Source organism: Strigops habroptila, chromosome 3 (assembly GCF_004027225.2).
Source record: "Strigops habroptila isolate Jane chromosome 3, bStrHab1.2.pri, whole genome shotgun sequence".
NCBI lineage: Eukaryota > Metazoa > Chordata > Aves > Psittaciformes > Psittacidae > Strigops > Strigops habroptila.
The window spans coordinates 70492467-70511131 of NC_044279.2; the positions used below are offsets into that span (position 1 = coordinate 70492467).

An 18665-nucleotide genomic window follows, 5' to 3' on the forward strand; every position below is an offset into this window, starting at 1 on the left:
ATCTAACCAGTTTACACAGATGTGGACAACGCAAAATAAGCATGCAGGAAGGCGTAAACTGGACATTTGAAAGTAAGCATGGTACTGAAGTTACCTGGAAGTCCGTGGGGGAACGAAAAAAAGTCTGGAAGTTTCCAGGCTTGGCTACTCCAACAACCCTATTCCTGCACAGAATAGCCCATTCTGTCAAACTAACAACTTTCACTACTGACCTGGACTCCAAATGAGTAGAAAAAAGCTGATAAAAAAATTCCTGTTGTTAATGATGTGCTGCACAGGGACAACCCACACAGTTAAAAGTATAAACAGTACATACTAGCTATGTGAAAAAAGAAAAAAAACCTGTGTAAGGACTGTGTGTAGAAAGAAATGTGAGGTGAACAAGAAGCAGGGAGCAAATACATTTCTTTGAACAAGGCTCATACTTGGGATAGGTCTCACTTAACAGTGTTGAGATACAGTGATATTACACAAGTATCTTTTCCTTAGCATGAGTCACCTTCAACCCCCTGACAGCTCAGCTCACCTACATATCATTTCTCTTTCTTCAGATGCAGACTAGAAAACTTACAAAATCACACACAGAGCCCTCAAGGGGGAAAAAGAAAAAGTCACCACCAAGAGTATTAACTGTTAGCATGCCTGATAACTAAGGCACAAACAGCATAGAGCAGTACAGCATGGAACATTACATATTTACATATAAACAGTAACATACATGAATTGTTTACATGTAAATATGCAAATATCCGAAATTCCCCCCAAAAATTCACACTGACAAGCAGAGGGCTGCATATTAATTTGCACAGAGCAAAGAGACTACCTATCTAAGGAAGATCTTCACATCTTCCCTGCTACAACTGCTCTGCAGACCAAGGGAGAGCACGAATGCACAGTTCAGGGCTTAGAAAACAAAATCATTAGGCATCTTCCTGCCCAAGTGGATCTGGCTGTTGGTCATTCTCAACAGGCTGCTGAATAATGTATCAAGAAGGATCTGCCCAATACTGCTGAGCCTTCGGATGTGATTTCTGGCTCTGAATACTGAAGATCTAAAATCCTTAGGCTCAAAATAGTCACATCAACAGTGAAAAACACACTGTAGAAACAGCTACAAATAACTGAGTGTGGCTGCCTCAATTATAAAAGCCTATGAAATATATTCATTATTGTGCTGCTGACAGGCAGACCCATAGCTCTAACAAGCTGAGAAACTGTGTTCCCACTTTGCTCACTTATCAAATGGTGCCATGTCTAGTATTCCAAAATAGTGACTACAAACGCCCTGAAGCGCTATTGAGACCAAACTAGGCAAGTTCAAATCAAAATGAGCTGTCCTGCAGTGGGCACAATCTACTTTAAGCTTGAGTTCCTCTAGCAACAAGCAAGCCAAATGCTGACAAGGTGTTCCCTGGGCACCAAAGCCTCATGTTTACTACACTGCAAACTTTGGGAAGATCTCATCATTCCTAAAAATTCTCAATTACTAAGTTGAAATTTAGTATATTTATTTTAATTTTATTATATTTATTTATTTTAATATGACATTAAATGTTTTGAATATGTTGCTCCAAGCCCCTGTGTCCAGCCTGGCCTTGAACACTGGCAGGGATGGGGCAGCCACAGCTTCTCTGGGCAACCTGTGCCAGTGCCTCACCACCCTCATAGAACGAAGTGTGTATCATGATGGATTTAGTCACCACTGATGAGTAACTCTGCCTTCCTACACCAAAGGTCTGCTTGAGGATTTGAGGTTTGGTATTGTTTGGGAGATTTGGTGGATTTGAGGAGAGGAAAAATAATTCTGTATTTGAAGTCTGGATGCTTGTGCTGGAATTTGCAGGAATGAAATTACCATGCTGTTGGTGTACTTGTTGAAAATCGCCATCAGGAATAAAGAAACAATTCCTGAAGCTTCAGAAACAAAGTTATTTCTATAACTTATCCCCAGGCTTAGACATGCCAGTGTACTAACAGAGGATAAACGTGCCAGGCTACAACAGCCAAAATCTACCTTACTTCGCTGCAACTCCTCAGGGTAGTCAGGAAAGGAGGAAAAATCCGAATGGGACTTCTTTTTCCAAAGACACTGCCTGACCTCTTCACTCATTCTACTTTGCACAGCCTTCTCATTAACACGCGAGCTATCACAGAGCTCCACCGGCACTGGCCTGGAATCAGCCCCACTGGCCAGGCACTATGAGCATGCAGATAACACAGGGAGAGCTCCTGCTGTGAGCACTGAAGAAATTACCTTCAAATTTCCTAAGTACCATCAGGAAAGGGAAATAAGGAGAACAGGGTACATGCATGTTTAATAGGAATGCTTATCCCCTATGACCAGCCTGTCTTTCAGAATACACCAGCCTTAGTAGTAATTCTGTTATCACTTAATTGCATGGTAGCTCCACTGCACAATCCAGAAGATAGATTCTCAACAAGGGACAACCTTAAAATTCACTACAAATATCACTCCAGAATATGTGCACAAAAAAACCCTGTAGGAACAGATGTGTGTACATCACAGGAAAAAAAAAACCACAAACCCTACAACCCTAAAAATATTACCCAAGAGTCTAAAAGTTAAATAAACTCTAGGGCAAAGGTGCAAAAGAGATGATAGAGTAAAGAGAAATATCTTTCAAGCAACCACAGAATCACAGAATTAACTAGGTTGGAAAAGACCTGTAAGATCACCAAGTCCAACCATTACTGCCAAGACCACCAATCAAGGCAAGGGCAACATTTAATTTGAATTCAGTGAGAGATAAAGACCACAGCCTACAACCTGAGAAGTTCTGTGGCTTCCCAAGGGAAAAAAAAAGAAATGCTAGCCATCTACGGACAGGGATTCTCAAGGCTTTTGGTCCAGGCTCAACTAAATACAGCTACCACTGCACAAATACAGTTTATGTGAGACCAAATGAGAGTAGAAATATTTTTTAATTGATTATGGGAGCAGGGGGTTCAGAAATGATGAAAAATAAAAAGTTTCAAAAAAAATGAGCAAGCTTATGCTACTTCTAGTTATTGGAAAGTATCCTGTGCAATCATCTTACATAGAGCTAAAGATGCATTCTGTGACTCTGTATGCTATGGAGAACAATTTCTGCTGACAATCACTCTCTTTAGGGTACCTTCATTGACATACTACTACACAGCTGTATAATGAACAGCAGCTACCATTAGGCCCTATTTTCCACTGGATGTTTAACTGTGTAGCAAAAACCACTGGGTCAGATGTTACACAGCTATATAGCTCACAGAAATAACTCTGAAAATTAAAAATCTGCGTTGGGAAGCACAGTGAGATAGAAGAAACAGGGAATTAGTGGACTGAGTTAACAGTAACACCGAGGGGGGGAAAGGCCAGCACTGCACTCTCATGATCTTGCTTATGTTCATGAGTTATTTCTGTCATGAACAATTAATTAGTGTACAAGGATAAATGTTGAGTTTAGAAACTCGACTTCTTAATGAGGGAGTTAGAACTAGATGATCTTAAGGTGCTTTCCAACCCTAACTATTCTATGATTCTGTGAGACTGAGGTCTCTGAAAAATCTAACCAAACCTCAACTGCCAGGGCTGAGTGTCACACAAATTCTGCTATGCAGGCAGCTCCCATTAATCTAAGCTCAGGATGGCCATGGACTTGAAAAAAATATTTGCAACTCAAGTTGTACATAAGAAGTGAGAGATAACTTCAAAAGATAACACCTTAAAAGATACTAGACTACTCGAAAAAGCACTGCTGCTGACAGATAAACCAGTTAGACTATTAGGGCAAATATGAGGCCCCTGTAGACATAACCACAGACATACCCCTTGGATTGGCCTTCATAGCAATATTGATTGAAGTGACTTTTTTTTCTTCTTTTTAATCTGGACTAAACCAAATGGACTAATGAAGTCAGGTTAAGTACAACTGGCCCAGAGCAACAGGAAAGAATGATGACAAAACCAACAAGCTGCTATGACACTGATATGCAGTATGTGAGCAGAGAAGGATATGGATTTGCTCTGCAGAATTTATGATAAGAGTCAGGTATTTGAAGCTGCATTATCACTTATGCGCAAAATTACTCTAAAATTGTAGAGAGGAAAAAACACTAAAAAATGTATTTTTGCAGTCTTGGCAAACAGCAAGTACTCACGTTCAGCGATTTGCTGCACAGGAAAGCCCAGATAGAAGCTGAATTCCACCACAGACAAGTTTCTTAGCTGCTCACTGACTTCAGACCCATTTAGAAAACCATACCTATCTCGGATGGCAAAAACAATGCTCACGGGGCCTTGCCGAAATGCTGCCCCAGGCCTGCTCAGAGTTATATTCAATATCTGAAAAAACAAGATTGAAGCAGGGTCAGCAAAATCAAATCACTAGCATTTCCAGTCCTTCCCTCACAGATTTATTTTTTTTCCCCCAATAGGAAAGGGGGACAATTCACATCGAAACAGAGGAACATCTGTTCCAGATTGATTCAGCTTGCTGAGTCTCAGATGAAGCAAAGTTACACGTGAAATCCTCTTCTAAGCATTATTCTTTAAGGTCAATCATAATCCAGAATGATCTGAAAGATACAGTCCAGAAAATGATGAAAAAACCCCCCACCTAGAGAAAGAGTTAGCAAAATAAGTCTACTAATAAAAAAATACTAAACTGCGTGGAACAGACAAGAAGAGACCATGGTAAAGAAACATTCTGAAAGGATGTTCTCTTGGTCAAAACCTCCTGCACTGTGCATGCTCAGATCCTAACGCTGGTTAGAAGCCTGATTTTTGCACCAAAACCAGGGTGTTCATCTAGACAAGCCTTTTCCAGACAGTGAAGTAGTATTTAAAAGTTTGCTAAATGGATAGTCCAAGAAATTTTTTTTCATGCTCTGTCTTCAGTCTACCCAGTCACATTGTGTCATTAAGTTGTTCAGTTCTGAGGACTTTACTATAGGTATTATATAGTTAGTACTTTAGATACTGTAAAGTTTATGCTATTTTTCCTCATATGATTTTTAGGGCACCACAGATGGGCATTTATGGTGCCAGTTAAATAATACAATAAAATTTTTTCCAATTTTGGTATTACTACAAATCCAGATTAAATTCAAGAATTCAGCCAGAAGAGGGAGTTGGTGTCATTAAGCTGAATTACCAACTTTCCAGGGAGTTTTAAGTTCTGCTATGTGACTCAGTGCCCAGCACATAAACTGTGTATTTTCACGTGTAGTTCCAGTAGCAGCTGCCACAGACATATATTGCTGTAAGTATTTCTAGACCTCAGAAGCAACTAGCATGTTTGCTCACATAATGGCAGAATGCAGGTAACTCCTGTATTCCCTAATACAATCCCCTGAGCAGCAATGAGACCTGAAAGTTGTCTTCCAATAAAAACATTCTAACCATACCCTAACTCTGCAATAGTAAAACAGGATAGAAATTACTTTGATAGAGTTGAAGCAGCCTTTTCATGAAAAACTATAAATCCTATTATATTCAATAATGCTTTTGGATATACAAGATGATGATTTATAAGTTTTTCAAAAAGCTTGAAACCAAAGGAATGTCTGCCATATAATTCTGTAGGGGAAAAAACCCCCTGACTTCATAACAAAGCTTCATAGATCTACATGATCTAGATGGCAACTGGTAGCCAGTGAACACCTAACTCATTTTACTGGCTGGATGAAACGCAGGACAACCAAAGGTGAGGAGAAAGAAGAGACAGACACAAACCATGCTAATCTTCTTACCTGCACAGTGAAGTTGTAGAACTCCTGGTGTTTGCTCACCTCCATGAATGCCATCTTCAGCCCTTTCTCAATGCGCTGGCTAAAATTGCAGAACCCAACATCCACGTTCCGAGGTACAAACTGAAGCACTGAAGGCAAAGGGTACAGGTTATTCCTATAGACAAGTACTTCCATGAGAGAGAACGAAATAAGCAAGAGAATCCATGGGGCTATCAGTTTTTTATGGAATTCAGCACACATTCAGTAAAACACTGAGTAAAAATACACTAGAAACATTTTGTGCTAGTGCAATAAATTCTCTACTCATTAATATCTATTGCAGCAGTAATTCGATTACTGAAAAACATTAGTGACAAAATACCTATTGTAGCATTTAACATAAACATAATTTGAAACTTGACTCAAGCATTATGAAGTAGTTAAGATTCACAGCAGTAGAACACAGGTTTTGACTCAACCTTGCATACTTAGTAACAAGTGAAAAAGTGTGAATCAATACAAAATTACTTCTCCTCCTCTTCATGTCGATAAGAACTCACCTGTCTGAACTTGGAATCTGTTATCTGGCACAGTGAAAGAAGGATGCAATGAGAGGATCATGGGGGCCTCACCACGAAGAAGACTGCTGTTCACAAGCACATTTATGACAGCTACTGCCGTGTAAACAAAAGGACCTGATGTCACCAGAAAAGCAAATTTGGGGGAAATTTTATAAACCTACAAAAGAAAAAAAAATTTAAAAAAATCTTCAATGTGAAATTTAGCAACACTTTAAACCTACATAGTCTCAAGCATTTCAAAGTCACATCATTAAGAAGTACGAAAATGCAATTTTTCAAAGAAAGAGCAAAAGCACAAACACTCTGATAGTGCTGTGCCTTGCAGTCTCTGCTCCAGTGCATCAGAAAGGCAACTCCCCCGTGCTAGCTGCACCTACTAGAATCTCTTCAGTACAACACACCAATCTCAACACCTCTTGATTTATCACATCCTGGCATAGTAGCACTCCCCCTCACTGGCATTCCCCTGGACTACGTAAGAGTTCCCATACAATATTGCTATTTACTTACTGAACTGCTTGCATAGAGTCTGCATTCCAGTCGCATACTGCATAGCAAATACATCCTGTACCATTCACATGTGACATGCAAGGAGCAAAGCACACATAACCGGTGTTTTATGGATATAATTTTCACACTCAAGAACGTTTTCTTCCACAGAACACTTCTATCTGCTTATTTCAGTGTAGTTACCACAATTACGATTCTCCTCTTCCAATTCATCTCCTGACTTTGAGTCATCTTAAAAACCCTGAGGAGCCTTAGTCATCATATAGAAGAAATGAGATTGTAATTTAAATATAAACCCTTGTGAATGTTTTCATGCAACACTCTCATCCACTATTTCTCTGTCGCCTAAGTAAGAAAAAATTGAAGGCTTTTATTTATTGAATTGTATTGCAGTGTCTTCTCTCCTTCAGAGAAACTTTCTCAATATTAAGGACACCTGTTTCCCCAGCAGTATTTTTTTCCTCTTTGGTTTACTCCCCAGTTTGCTTTATTTGCCTAAGACAGTCACACTAAAACATTTTGAGATGTCTAACATGATAGCCTCTCAAATAAATAAATCACCTAAACCAGAGACCTATATGTTCTGGTAAATGTGCACCTCCCAGATGAAGAGATGCTAGCACCTTGCAGGCTTTGTGCTGGTGAAGGGTTTGTTAGATATCCTCAACTTGAGGATCAGCCTTACAGAAAAGCACAGTACTACTTGTTAACCACATGTTCCTTACTGGTATTTCTGCTGCACTGTAAAGTGATGGCAGTTGCTGTTTAGATGAGACAGCAAGCAGCTTCTTTTTTGTTCCCTAAAAACCATGCATTTCAAAGAGATCATCTTCACCAGAAGAAACTACCTCAGCAGCAGAAGGAAATAAGAAATAATCTATGCTGCTCATTATTCATTTCTTCCTTCTTAGTCCACAAATATATGCAACATCCAGCTTTTAATCTAAATGGATTTAGACCCATAGAACTCAAATTTGTTTGATATGAATAATATGCACAGCTCTTTTCAATTCCTCTTATCTGAAATTTTATCCTTTTATCTCAGGATGAAATGATCTCTGCAGCTTCAGTTTGTCAAATGGGAATAGCAGTTATAATGGGTAAGACATGCCAAAGGAAAGTTGCCTATTACTGCAAAGGAGATGACTTAAAAGGCAAGAAAAAGAGGAATTAGAATTACAAATCTCGGTGACAATTTGCTGGTGATTTCTAAAGCAATATATGCTGAGGAAGAGAGGCCTAGTGTAGCCAGCATGTACTCATGCACTAGAGTTAGGTATTTCAGACAGGAAAGCAAACCTCTGATAACTAACTCAGCTGTCTCAGTCTCTGACCTGTTGCAAGTGCAGCATAGATACAATGAAAGCAGTCTACCCCAAGCACCCCGCGGAATTTTGCATTAACTTTTTCATCTTCACAGCTAACACTGTTTCCCTTTTGTCCTTGACTGCAGCAGATAAAAGATAGCAGCTCCAGAAGAATGGAAATGAAAAAAAACCCCACACCTTGAAAGTGTAATTCTGAGGTAGGTAGATCTGAACCACTACAGGTAAAAACAATAGCTACTTCTGCTTGAGATACTGCAGGGTTGTCTAGAGTTAACTCTCTACAACCTAATTCACATGACAGAAATAATGCTGCCAGCCATGCCAGCATGATGCTGTTTACAAGCTAATTCACAGAGAAGTTTGCAAAGCTATCTAGGATAGATGAGCATAGCCCATGACACTTGATTCATGAATGAGAATAGCTCCTCTTGGCACAGGTCTAATGGTTCACAAACCCAGCCATCCATCCAACCCTCTCTTGGAGGTTTCACCTCTACTGCCAGGACAGTTAGATGCCAACAAATTAGCTAACCATCCATTAAAATAAACAAGCACAAATTTCTTATATTAAATAAGTACAAATTTCTTATCTTAACATTCTGGGCCAGAAAGCTGGAGAAGAACACAAAACTCCATGTGCACTTTGGAGCCATTCCCGTAGCAAAAGCAGAAACCTTCAGTAGGAACAGAGACTCTTACACCACCTCAGGTTGAGCTATCCCTTCCCCAGAGTGTGATGGCTAATCCAACTCCTGTTTCCAGGACACAACCTTCCTCATTCAAACCTACCCCCACGAGAGAGTGCTTCTAGTGCAGAAAATTTTCAAGCCTTGAGTTACTAGAGGCTAGAAGAGTATTCAGAGAAAACATTCGTGTATGCTTACTCTGTCCCTTATGATATTCCCTAAGCATTTGCTACTGATTATTGTCCACTAATAGATTAGATGCACCTTTGCTACAGTCTAATCCATGCTTACACTCCACTGCATTATGCAGTGTAAACACCTGGCAGAAAGCATAAACAACTGATTTCCTCACCACCACCTTATTAAGCATCCTTTAAAGAGCCTGCAGAGAGCATTTAACATCCCAAAGATGGGCTACAAAGGCTCACAGGTCTTAAAAATGAAACAAAGCTTCTGCTTCTGTGCACTTTCGGATCCTAAGGCAACAATTCTCTCATTGTTTTTAAACACCTAAATGATACCAGACAGAATTTCACAGCAGTGAGAGGCAATGAAGCCAGAGCAAGTCCACAAGGCAGCATCTATGAAAGAAGTATTTAACTGCTCAACAATGAACTGAGCTCCTTACGTTGAAGGCAGAGGTGTACTAATCATAGAATCAACTACGTTGGAAAAGACCTTTAAGACCACCAAGTCCCAGGACTGCCAAGTCCATCACTAAACCGTGCCACAAAGGGTCTCATCTAATTTTGGATTACAGAAACCAACAGGTTAAGGACAGGCCCCAAACACTAAGCACATTAAATACAGCAAACAAAGTGTCTGAGTTATACTTTATGCTGCATGATAAAATTTCCAAGCACAAATGAGGCTGGCAAAAAGCTTTTTCCTGTTGGCATGAACTTAATGGCACCAGGGGTCCTGGCAGCGAGTTAACTGCCAACACTATTTTATTTCACACCCCAGTGCAACGAATCTTAGTCAAGGGAACATTGTATAACAGATCTTAACCAAGTGTCATAAGGCTTACATTAGAGAAAGTTGACAAAAGTTACTCTTATTCAAACAATAGAGTCTTACTCTTTTGCAGATGCTATACACTGAAACCAAGTGGGAAGAGCTTTAGAATTTTTGGTTATTCTCACTTTGTTGCAAGGACTTTTGCTAGGAAAAAAATGACAAAACATTTTTTTTCATCAGGCAGGATTCAAGCCTTTTTTTTTTTTTTTTTTTTTTTTCCACTTGAACAACTCAGAATGTTCGAAACAATAAATAAGCAGACACCAAAGTTTCAAGTGAAAAAGCTGGGGGGAAAAAAAAAATCCTCCAGTCAGTGTTAAACTTGTTTTGAACTTAAAGTGAGCTGCAGTTATATCCATTGTTGCCATGGATTTAATTTTAAAGCATACATTACTACAAAGTTAAATTTAACAAGACTGTCTCCTGATTTACTGTGCATTACATCACAGCCAGGGAACAACATCTGTGAGCTGTAACAGGAGACACAATTAAAAAGCAGCTTAGAGAAGTGCATTGCTTTACCATAACTTGCAAATATACACAGGCTTCCTGGGTACTCTCGACTAACAAAAGTCAGATCTGTTTGATTAATTAAGTTTAGCAATACAGACAAATTCTACATTACATCACCACTCAACATACTGATACTACAGACAGCTTTTTTTTTTAAATAAGAGTTTTGTTAATACTCCACTGTTAGAGGTAAAGACATTTGCTAGTGATTATTTTTAGTGCAAAACCCATACCCAGGGCATCACAAAGAACAGATACGATAGCAGCATTCTAGCATAAAATAAGCATAAATGACTCCAGAGATGCTTTCTCCTTTTGATAAAAGAGAAACTCCAAAGAATGAAGCTAGGCTAACTGCATTATTTATAAAAACAGTTGCTTCTGAGAAGCCCTAGGGCCAGAACATCCTATTGAGAGCTTCACAAGGCAATAGTGGGCATGAAAGGAAGGAATTTAAAGGACAAAAACATCAAGAAGCAAGATATCAAATGTTTGCTCCAATCAATCTTCAAATATTTAGCAATACATTTTGTCTTACTGCTGTTAGTATTAGGAAGGTAAGCGCTTCCATATTACTGAAGCGTATAAGGTCACTGAAAATTAGCATAGTTCTACCATCATGAACTTTTGACTTCTACTTGACTACGCCAGTCTGCACAATCCAAAGGTAGAATTCTCAAACTAGAAGAAAAATCTCTTCTTTTAAAAAAGACCTCCTTCCCCCTCCCCTCCCCCAAAAAAAACAACCACCAACAACCAAAACAACTAAAAAGCTTTGGGTAGGTATTGCTAAAAGGACCTAAACTACACATAACTTACAGTGGTAGCTCACTGTGGCTGAAGTTTGGCAGAAATTCCTAACACTCCTATCTTAACTGAGTATTACAAAGGTATATTCTCAAACATCAGACAGGAGCTATTTAATTACTGAGTGCAGTGATTATGGCAGGAGCTGTCAAAACACTGTTTCCCCACACAGATCAGCAAGCAGAAGTTAAAGGCACCAAGGATTCTGTGCATGGAGAAACTCAAGTTACGTTCAACATTCAAACTGCTACTTGAGTTAACTTCATAAAGAAAATGAGATCATAGACTCAAAAAAGTAAGATAATGGGGTGCTCGCCTATCACAACTGTGTAAATGCAGACATGAAAAATTGCAAGTGCAGCTGAACCTGCAACCATACCAGTAATTCCATTAAAACATTTCATTTTGTCCCCAGTGTTGAAGTATCTGATTACACAACAAAGGTACACCCAAACTACCTCTACAATCTTTTCCTCTCAGTAAGAGGGTTTGAGACAAGTGATGGACTGGCAGTCCTGGGACTTGATGATTTTAAAGGTCTTTTCCAACCTAGTTGATTCTATGATTAGTACACCTCTGCCTCACCTCAACCAGACACTCACTTTGTGAAAACAACAAAAATATTGTTCAAAGATGATTCCTTGAACATCAAAGCAGAGGAAGCTTCCAAAAAAAGCCAAGAGCACAGCAATTCTTAGCCCTGTGAGGGGGAGAAGAACAGGAGTCACACCTATTTGAAGGCTTAAAAATAACATTTTACCATTGTACACCTGATTTTTCTCCCCTGCCTTTTTCATCCGCTAAATCTCGCATTTGGGATTCCATCACTTCCCCTGCAAGTGTTGATGTCCTCACAACATAAAACAGCACAGGCTGTGCAGGTTTTGTTTTGTTTAAGGTGCCAACTATATAATCAGCTAGCAGAAAAATCACTTTTTAACAGGTATTTCAAAGGGTAAAAGCTTTTCAGCTCAGTTTCAATTCAGCAGGCAAAGGAGGTGAGCAGTAGAGGCTGCGCACTGCTTGCTCACCTCTGGCAAAACCAAGAAAGATCTGTCCTAGAAAATGACGACAATCTAAAAGCAAAAAAACTCATGTCATATTCACGTTAAAAAAACAAACAAAAAACCCGAAACAAAACCCAAAACGTGACTAACATTTAAGTTAGAATAAATCCTTCTCTAATGTTGTACCCTATGGGTTGTTTTTAAATCACCATTTTAGCCTGTGAATTAAAGCCACTATTGCATTATATTGATCAAACAGTACTTGCACACACTCATGCCACTTACCTCTAGCTCTACTGATCGCCTGAACTGAACTCTGAGCACTTCTTTGATGGATTCACTGACATTTTGTAGAACAGCTCTTCGTGCCAGCACTGGAAATTAATGTCAGTCAGTAAATACGTTTTAGCTTCAACTCTTGGGCTTTGGTTCAAAGCTGCATTTTCAATTGTGCAATGCATGAAAAAGCAGGCAATGAGATCAACCGCATCAAACCGCTAAGACAACAGACAAGGAAAAAGGTAAAGGTGTGGCTGTATCCTAAAAAGTGACTGCACATACAGTTTAAGGAACTCCAGGTTTATCTTCTCTCTTATTTTGTTTTTCCATATCTAGTGTCTTTAGCACTCTAGTAAAAGAATCTTTTAAATGGCCACTGAGGCATTCAAGTTGGATCTGAAAGCTGCAGCACACTGAGTCTGACCTGTGCATAACAAGCCCGCTGTCATAACACAGTTAAAGTTTTGTAGGCAATGCATGGAATGCAGATGAGGTCAGAAAAAAGCCACAGAAAATATGCATCTACTTTTCTCTTAAATAAAAAGTAAACAAGCGTGACATTAATTACTGAAAAGGATATCCACCGAGTAAGAAATCACTTTAAAAACCTCACATCCCTATGGACATCATGTCTGTCACAGTCACACTTGAGATTGTGGCTATGGTCAAGAAACAACTGAAAGCTGTTGTCATCCTGCATTTACTTTCCGTCAGTAACTTGCCTACAAAACTACTCAAATTACAGGTTAAAAACCCATCAACTTTCTCATCACCAGCACAGCCAGCTCACCTTCATATCTGGAAGATGAAATTATGCTCATTCTGATTTACATATTACAAGTAAATCTTAAAGGCAAAATGCGGTGTTGTTTATCACAGAACATGCAGCACTTCTGCAGCTGCCCTGGATTAGCTTGCTGGTATTGTTTTGTTAACAAGTTAGGAAGAGGTAGGAAAACACCAAAAAAGCAAACACAGATGCCAAGACAATTAGTTTTGAAACATGCTAATGTCACTTTTTCTGGTTACAAACACACCAAATCAACTGAAATAAGTACAGGAGAAGGAGGGGAAATATAAATATAAGCTAGTAGGGTAAAATTATAAAAATGGTTACGAACCCCAAACATTTTTTAAACCAACTCTCCTCTTTCATATTACAACATTACCTCACATGCAGGTTTTTTTTACAAACAGCAGCAACAACTGAAAGGAGAAACTTACTCAGTCAGAACATTTAACAGTTTGGCAAAACATCACCATGACAGTAATATTCATTTATAACCCATGAAATGATAAAGCAGCCTCTAATTCAGCATGCTTGCATATACGCACCAGCAATTTTAGAAGACAATTTCATTCTCTGCGCAGTGTAATGTGTATGTAACTCACTATCACAACGGACTTTGCTCAAATGAATTCTATTATTTTTCAAGAGTAAATGATAAATTACCACTTTTACAGCTGTTTGTCTAAATTTACACCATATTTCTTTGAAAGATTCTCTTAGTTAATTCAATATCTACAGTTTAACCGGGGTCCCTGGCTTCTGAAAAAACAAAACAGAAACATTAGGAGTATCTTACCTGCAGTAACTAAGTAAGCATCAGGAACCGTGATGTCGCAGACATAGGGTTGCCTGGTAGTGCTCACTGCAGAGGTTACAACCACAGGTTCAGATGGAGTAGTAGTCACCAGAGGGGTGGAGGAGAATGTCGGCAGGCTGTCAGCAGCGGTCGTGCTGTGGCTGCCCGTAGCACTGGTGGCTGTGGTTGTGGGGACAGTGGTGGAAGCAGCCGATGCATCAGTGCCAGAAGTTACAGTGCTTCCTGCTGGAACTTCATATTCAGTGGCAGGGCTAGAAGTTGGAGGAAACTGGGTGGGAGCAAACGATGTGGTCACTGACAGAGATGCTGTAGGAAAGGGCATCACACTGATGGTATCGGCCCCTGACGTCAGGTTGTCAAGGTCTGCAGGAGGAAGGGTTGTGTGGGCACTGCCCTCGCTGCGAGATGTTAAAAGCAGCGTGGGGCTAACTGTAGCACCAATATCCTCATCAGAAGCCAGAGCAGTTGAGAGCAGAGATGAAGATACACTTAAGACAGGAGTTGCTGGAAAGGTAGTAAACAAAGAGATCAGATTTGTTTCATTGAGCAAGATGCTACTGGTAAGAGACTGGGTGTTGGAAGCAGGCAGCACCAGGGTAGGAACCACGGAGTGAGATGTGGAGAGTGAAGGCTCCAGCTGAGAGGTAGCTCCTGTAACAGCTGAGGTAAACACAACTTCAGAGCCCGCTGGCAATACTGAGCGTGCTTCCAGAAACACAGACGACTCAAAGTGAAAATCTGATGACGGTGTTATTTCAGGAATATGTGCACCTGGAACAGAGGATGCATTTGAATACAAGTATGATGTTTGGCTGAGAGGGAACTGAGAAACCTCAGTATCAGTGGCAGAGCTGACAGCGGTAGTGAAGTCCCAGCTGGAAACATCCTCAGAAAATACTGATGTTCCAATCAACGAGGTCTGAGGTAAGAGTACTGATAAATCACTTTCCGTAACAGAGTAAGAATTCACCATGGCCGATGATAGAGACACGTAGCTAGGTTCAATAAGAAATGGTGTTGATAAAAGACTGGATGAGAAATCCAAAATATTTAAAGATGGTTCCTCCCTTGTCGATGTCTTGTCAAGCAAAACCACAGATGCTGATGGTATTAATTCCGGCAACTCCAACAAAGTTGTATAACTGACTGCAAACGATGCTACCAGCTCACTCTGAATGAAGGTAGAGTCAAACAGAATGGTGGTGGCACCAGGAAGTTCTATGTGAGTGCTTGGTGTCAATGAAATTGTTTCCAGAACAGGGAGGGAAAACTGGGTAACAGAGATGCTCAGTGATGTTCCTTCAGCAAGCTGATGGTAAGAAGGAGAAATTGTTATAGGTGTTCTAGTGTTAAGGATAGTGTCCACGGTGCTTAATAAAAATATGCTTGAATCATGAATTTCTGCAAATCTTGAAGAAAATGAAACAACTGGTCTTGATGGAAAAGAAGTATCAAAAGTCTCAGGCGTAGGCTCCTCTAATTCATACCCGTCAGTAATTATAGTTGTAAATGGAGTTATGCCTTGTACTTCAGAGGCTTTGATGGACAAAGTTTCAACATAATCACCTGAGCCCACATCCTGTTCTGGAGAAAAGCCTGCTTCGGGCAGAAGTGAAACTGAGTCACAATACAGACAAGAACTGTATGATCTTGTGAAAGGCACTGGACTCATGAGCTCACCGGCAAGCTCTGATTGACTTGGTATTTCTGAACCGGCAGGCAAATTTGGTGCTGTACTGGAGGATTCATATGTAAACAGGCTGGCATTAAGAACACTATTAGAGTCCATGGAAATGGCAGCTGAGTGAAGCAGGAAAGACGCAAGTGGAAGACTAATAGGAAACAAAACAGGCTCAGCACTGGCTGCTGAAGCCAACGTGGCCCAGGGAATGCTTGGAGAGGGGTAGGTCCTTAGGCTGAGAGTTTCTGCTGCCCTGCTACTCACATCAGCATAAACATCACCATACGGGTCTGCACTTTGTGCTGTGGCACCTGGGGTCACCAGGCTAGTTTCATCCAGCAGCTTGAGAGGAAAAGATGACCCTTCTGAAGCAGCCCTAAAAGGCAAAGCTGTTAAACTTGCATTTATGTTTTCCTGCACTGCAACTCCTGCCTCTGAAAGAATGGAAGTGAAATAAATAGCTGTATTTGGAGGATATAACTGCAAGTCTCTGCTTGGTGTTAGCATTTCACTATCTGGTACAAAAGGCTTCGATTCAGTAGGAGCATTACTGCGTTCAGGGACAGTGCCCAACGGAGTCTTCTGCTGTGCTGTTTTTGAGATGTCATATGGTGAAAAAAGGACAGATAATGAAGGTGTTAGCAAAACAGTTTCTAACATTTCTCTTGGTGGCTCTACCATGTTAACTGAGTGATCATCTGTTAAAACTACAAAAGACTTCAGTGGAGGAGTCCACTGTGCCTTTGGAAGTGAACTAATAAATTCATCGTCACTTAAGAAAGCCTCATTGCTTGTTACAGAGCCATCTACCAACGGCATACTTCTCCCTTCTGACATCGTGACCATTTCTTCTTGGTTAAATAAAGTCACATCAAAGGGAGTGGTAACTGATGATAAAACCGTTTGAAGGAAATTACTTTCTTGGGACTCCAAAGTACTTTTTGCTAAGGCCATTTGTGTCCTGCTGCCTGATATGCTTTCGTGCATCTTTGAGTCCACCGAGAAAAAGGAAAAATTTTGCTGCTCCAAGGATCTCTCATCTAAATGAAGAGGGAAAGAGGAAAATAAAAAACACCAAATTAGCACAAGTAGAAAGATTACAATGAGCAAACCTCTCATACAATATTTCTGGAGACAACTGCCCAGAATTTGAAGGCTATGGCAAAACTTCTCAGTAAAAGAAACACCTGCTTGAGGTCAGCACAAACAGTAAGATTCCCTGTGAAACTCCATTCCCTGGAAATGAGCAGGACAACACAAGCTCCTCTCACTCTGCACCTACTCATCTCTCTACAGCAGCACTTCAGTGAGCCCCACAGGACAGAAAGTAGCTCCCTATGTGAGGCTACAGTTCATGGCAGCTAATGGTGTCACAAAGTAAACAAGAAGGGTAACAAGGAAAAATGCAGGAAAAAAATTTGCCTAACTTTAAGCCTTCTGCTTTCCTTTAGCATCACTTCATTTCCCCTGTTTTATTACTTCTTAATACTAAGCTCACTAGCAGATCTGTTCTGTTTCAACGACCACATCCTCCTTCTCGTGTCAGAAATGAGTGACATGTGAGAGATGAAGAGGAGTTAACTTTACGTAAGGCAAATGCGGACCTGATATCAACTATGAGAATTTCCTAAGTAACATGTCCAGTAGTTACGCTTGTATTGCCAGCCATTCATTTAACTGCTGGTCTTTTAGCAGTCAGTGACAAATTGCTTCTGTACGTAATTGCCATCTTTATTCACAACCTGCTGTGGGAGTACCCTATTCATGGGCCACCTGTACTAAAACATTCACTGCTCCAGTTTGCAGAATCCAAGTAGTAATAGCTGAGTTCAAACATGAAGGAGAAAAAGCTAAGAATTCAGCAGATATTTTAAGAAAATATGTGCAAAAATCATATATGAATATAATTTGCATAACTTGACTATAATTCAAGTCCCCTCTTACTCCCCTCTCATGAGACCCCACCTTCAGTCCTGTGTTCAGCTCTGGGACTCCCAACACAAGAAGGATGTGGACCTGCTCAAGCAAGTCCAGAGGAGACCAAAGAGATGCTCAGAGGGCTGGAGCACCCCTCCTATGGACACAGGCTGAGAGAGTTGCTCTTGTTCAGCCTGGAGAAGAGAAGGATCAGTGGAGACCTTAGAGCAGCCTTCTAGTACCTAAAAGGGGCCTACAAGAAAGCTGAAGAGGGACTTTTTACAAGGGCAGGTAGTGACAGGACAAGGGGGAATGGCTTTAAACTGAAAGAGGAGAGATCTAGATTAGACATCAGGAAGATGTTCTTCCCTTTGAGGGTGGTGAGACACTGGAACAGTTGCCCAGAGGAGCTGTGGCTGCCCCATCCCTGGCAGTGTTCAAGGCCAGGCTGGACGGGGCTTGGAGCAACCTCGTCTAGTTGAAGGTGTCCCTGCCCATGGCAGGGGGTTGGAACTGGATGAGCTTTAAGGCCCCTTCCAACCCAAACCATTCTGTGACTATGATTCTAATTACTCCTCTCTCACAAAAGTGTTCTTGGGTTACAGAGAAGTTCTGTATACAAGCTTTTCCAAACGTGGACGCATTTTGCAAAGAAAAGGTTGATTATTGTTTGAGTACTTTTCTGAAATGTCAAGACTGAATTAATAACCTTCAGAGCTGAATATTAAGGGAATATTAGAAAATTGCCTCAGGATATTTTTCAAGGATACACACAAAGGCTTCATCCTGAAATTATCTATCCCACCCGATCACCCTGTTTTCACATGGAAGTATCCACACAGTACTCCTGGAACCTACTTGCAATGCACACTAAAAAGGCTGGGAGGAATGGGGGGGTGGGAATCCTGTCCAGTTAAACCACCAGGGATCAGTTTAAAATAAAAACGAGCATACACAGTATAAAGTGCCAGATGGTGATACAGCACACTGCTCAACTGTAAC

The 18665-nt window shown here is 40.4% G+C and overlaps 1 protein-coding gene across 3 annotated transcripts in view; it reads right to left on the reverse strand.

The window, feature by feature from the left end:
* KIAA1549 (KIAA1549 ortholog) overlaps window positions 1-18665 on the reverse strand; it is a 152667-nt gene that overhangs the window by 65765 nt on the left and 68237 nt on the right. For all 3 annotated transcript variants that reach the window (XM_030478697.1, XM_030478695.1, XM_030478696.1), the window contains exons 2-6: window positions 14045-16786; window positions 12465-12553; window positions 6288-6465; window positions 5749-5876; window positions 4156-4339 (exon numbers count right to left, since the gene is read on the reverse strand). In XM_030478697.1, the coding sequence (XP_030334557.1) occupies window positions 4156-4339; window positions 5749-5876; window positions 6288-6465; window positions 12465-12553; window positions 14045-16786 (3321 nt within the window). The remainder of the gene's footprint in view (window positions 1-4155; window positions 4340-5748; window positions 5877-6287; window positions 6466-12464; window positions 12554-14044; window positions 16787-18665) is intronic.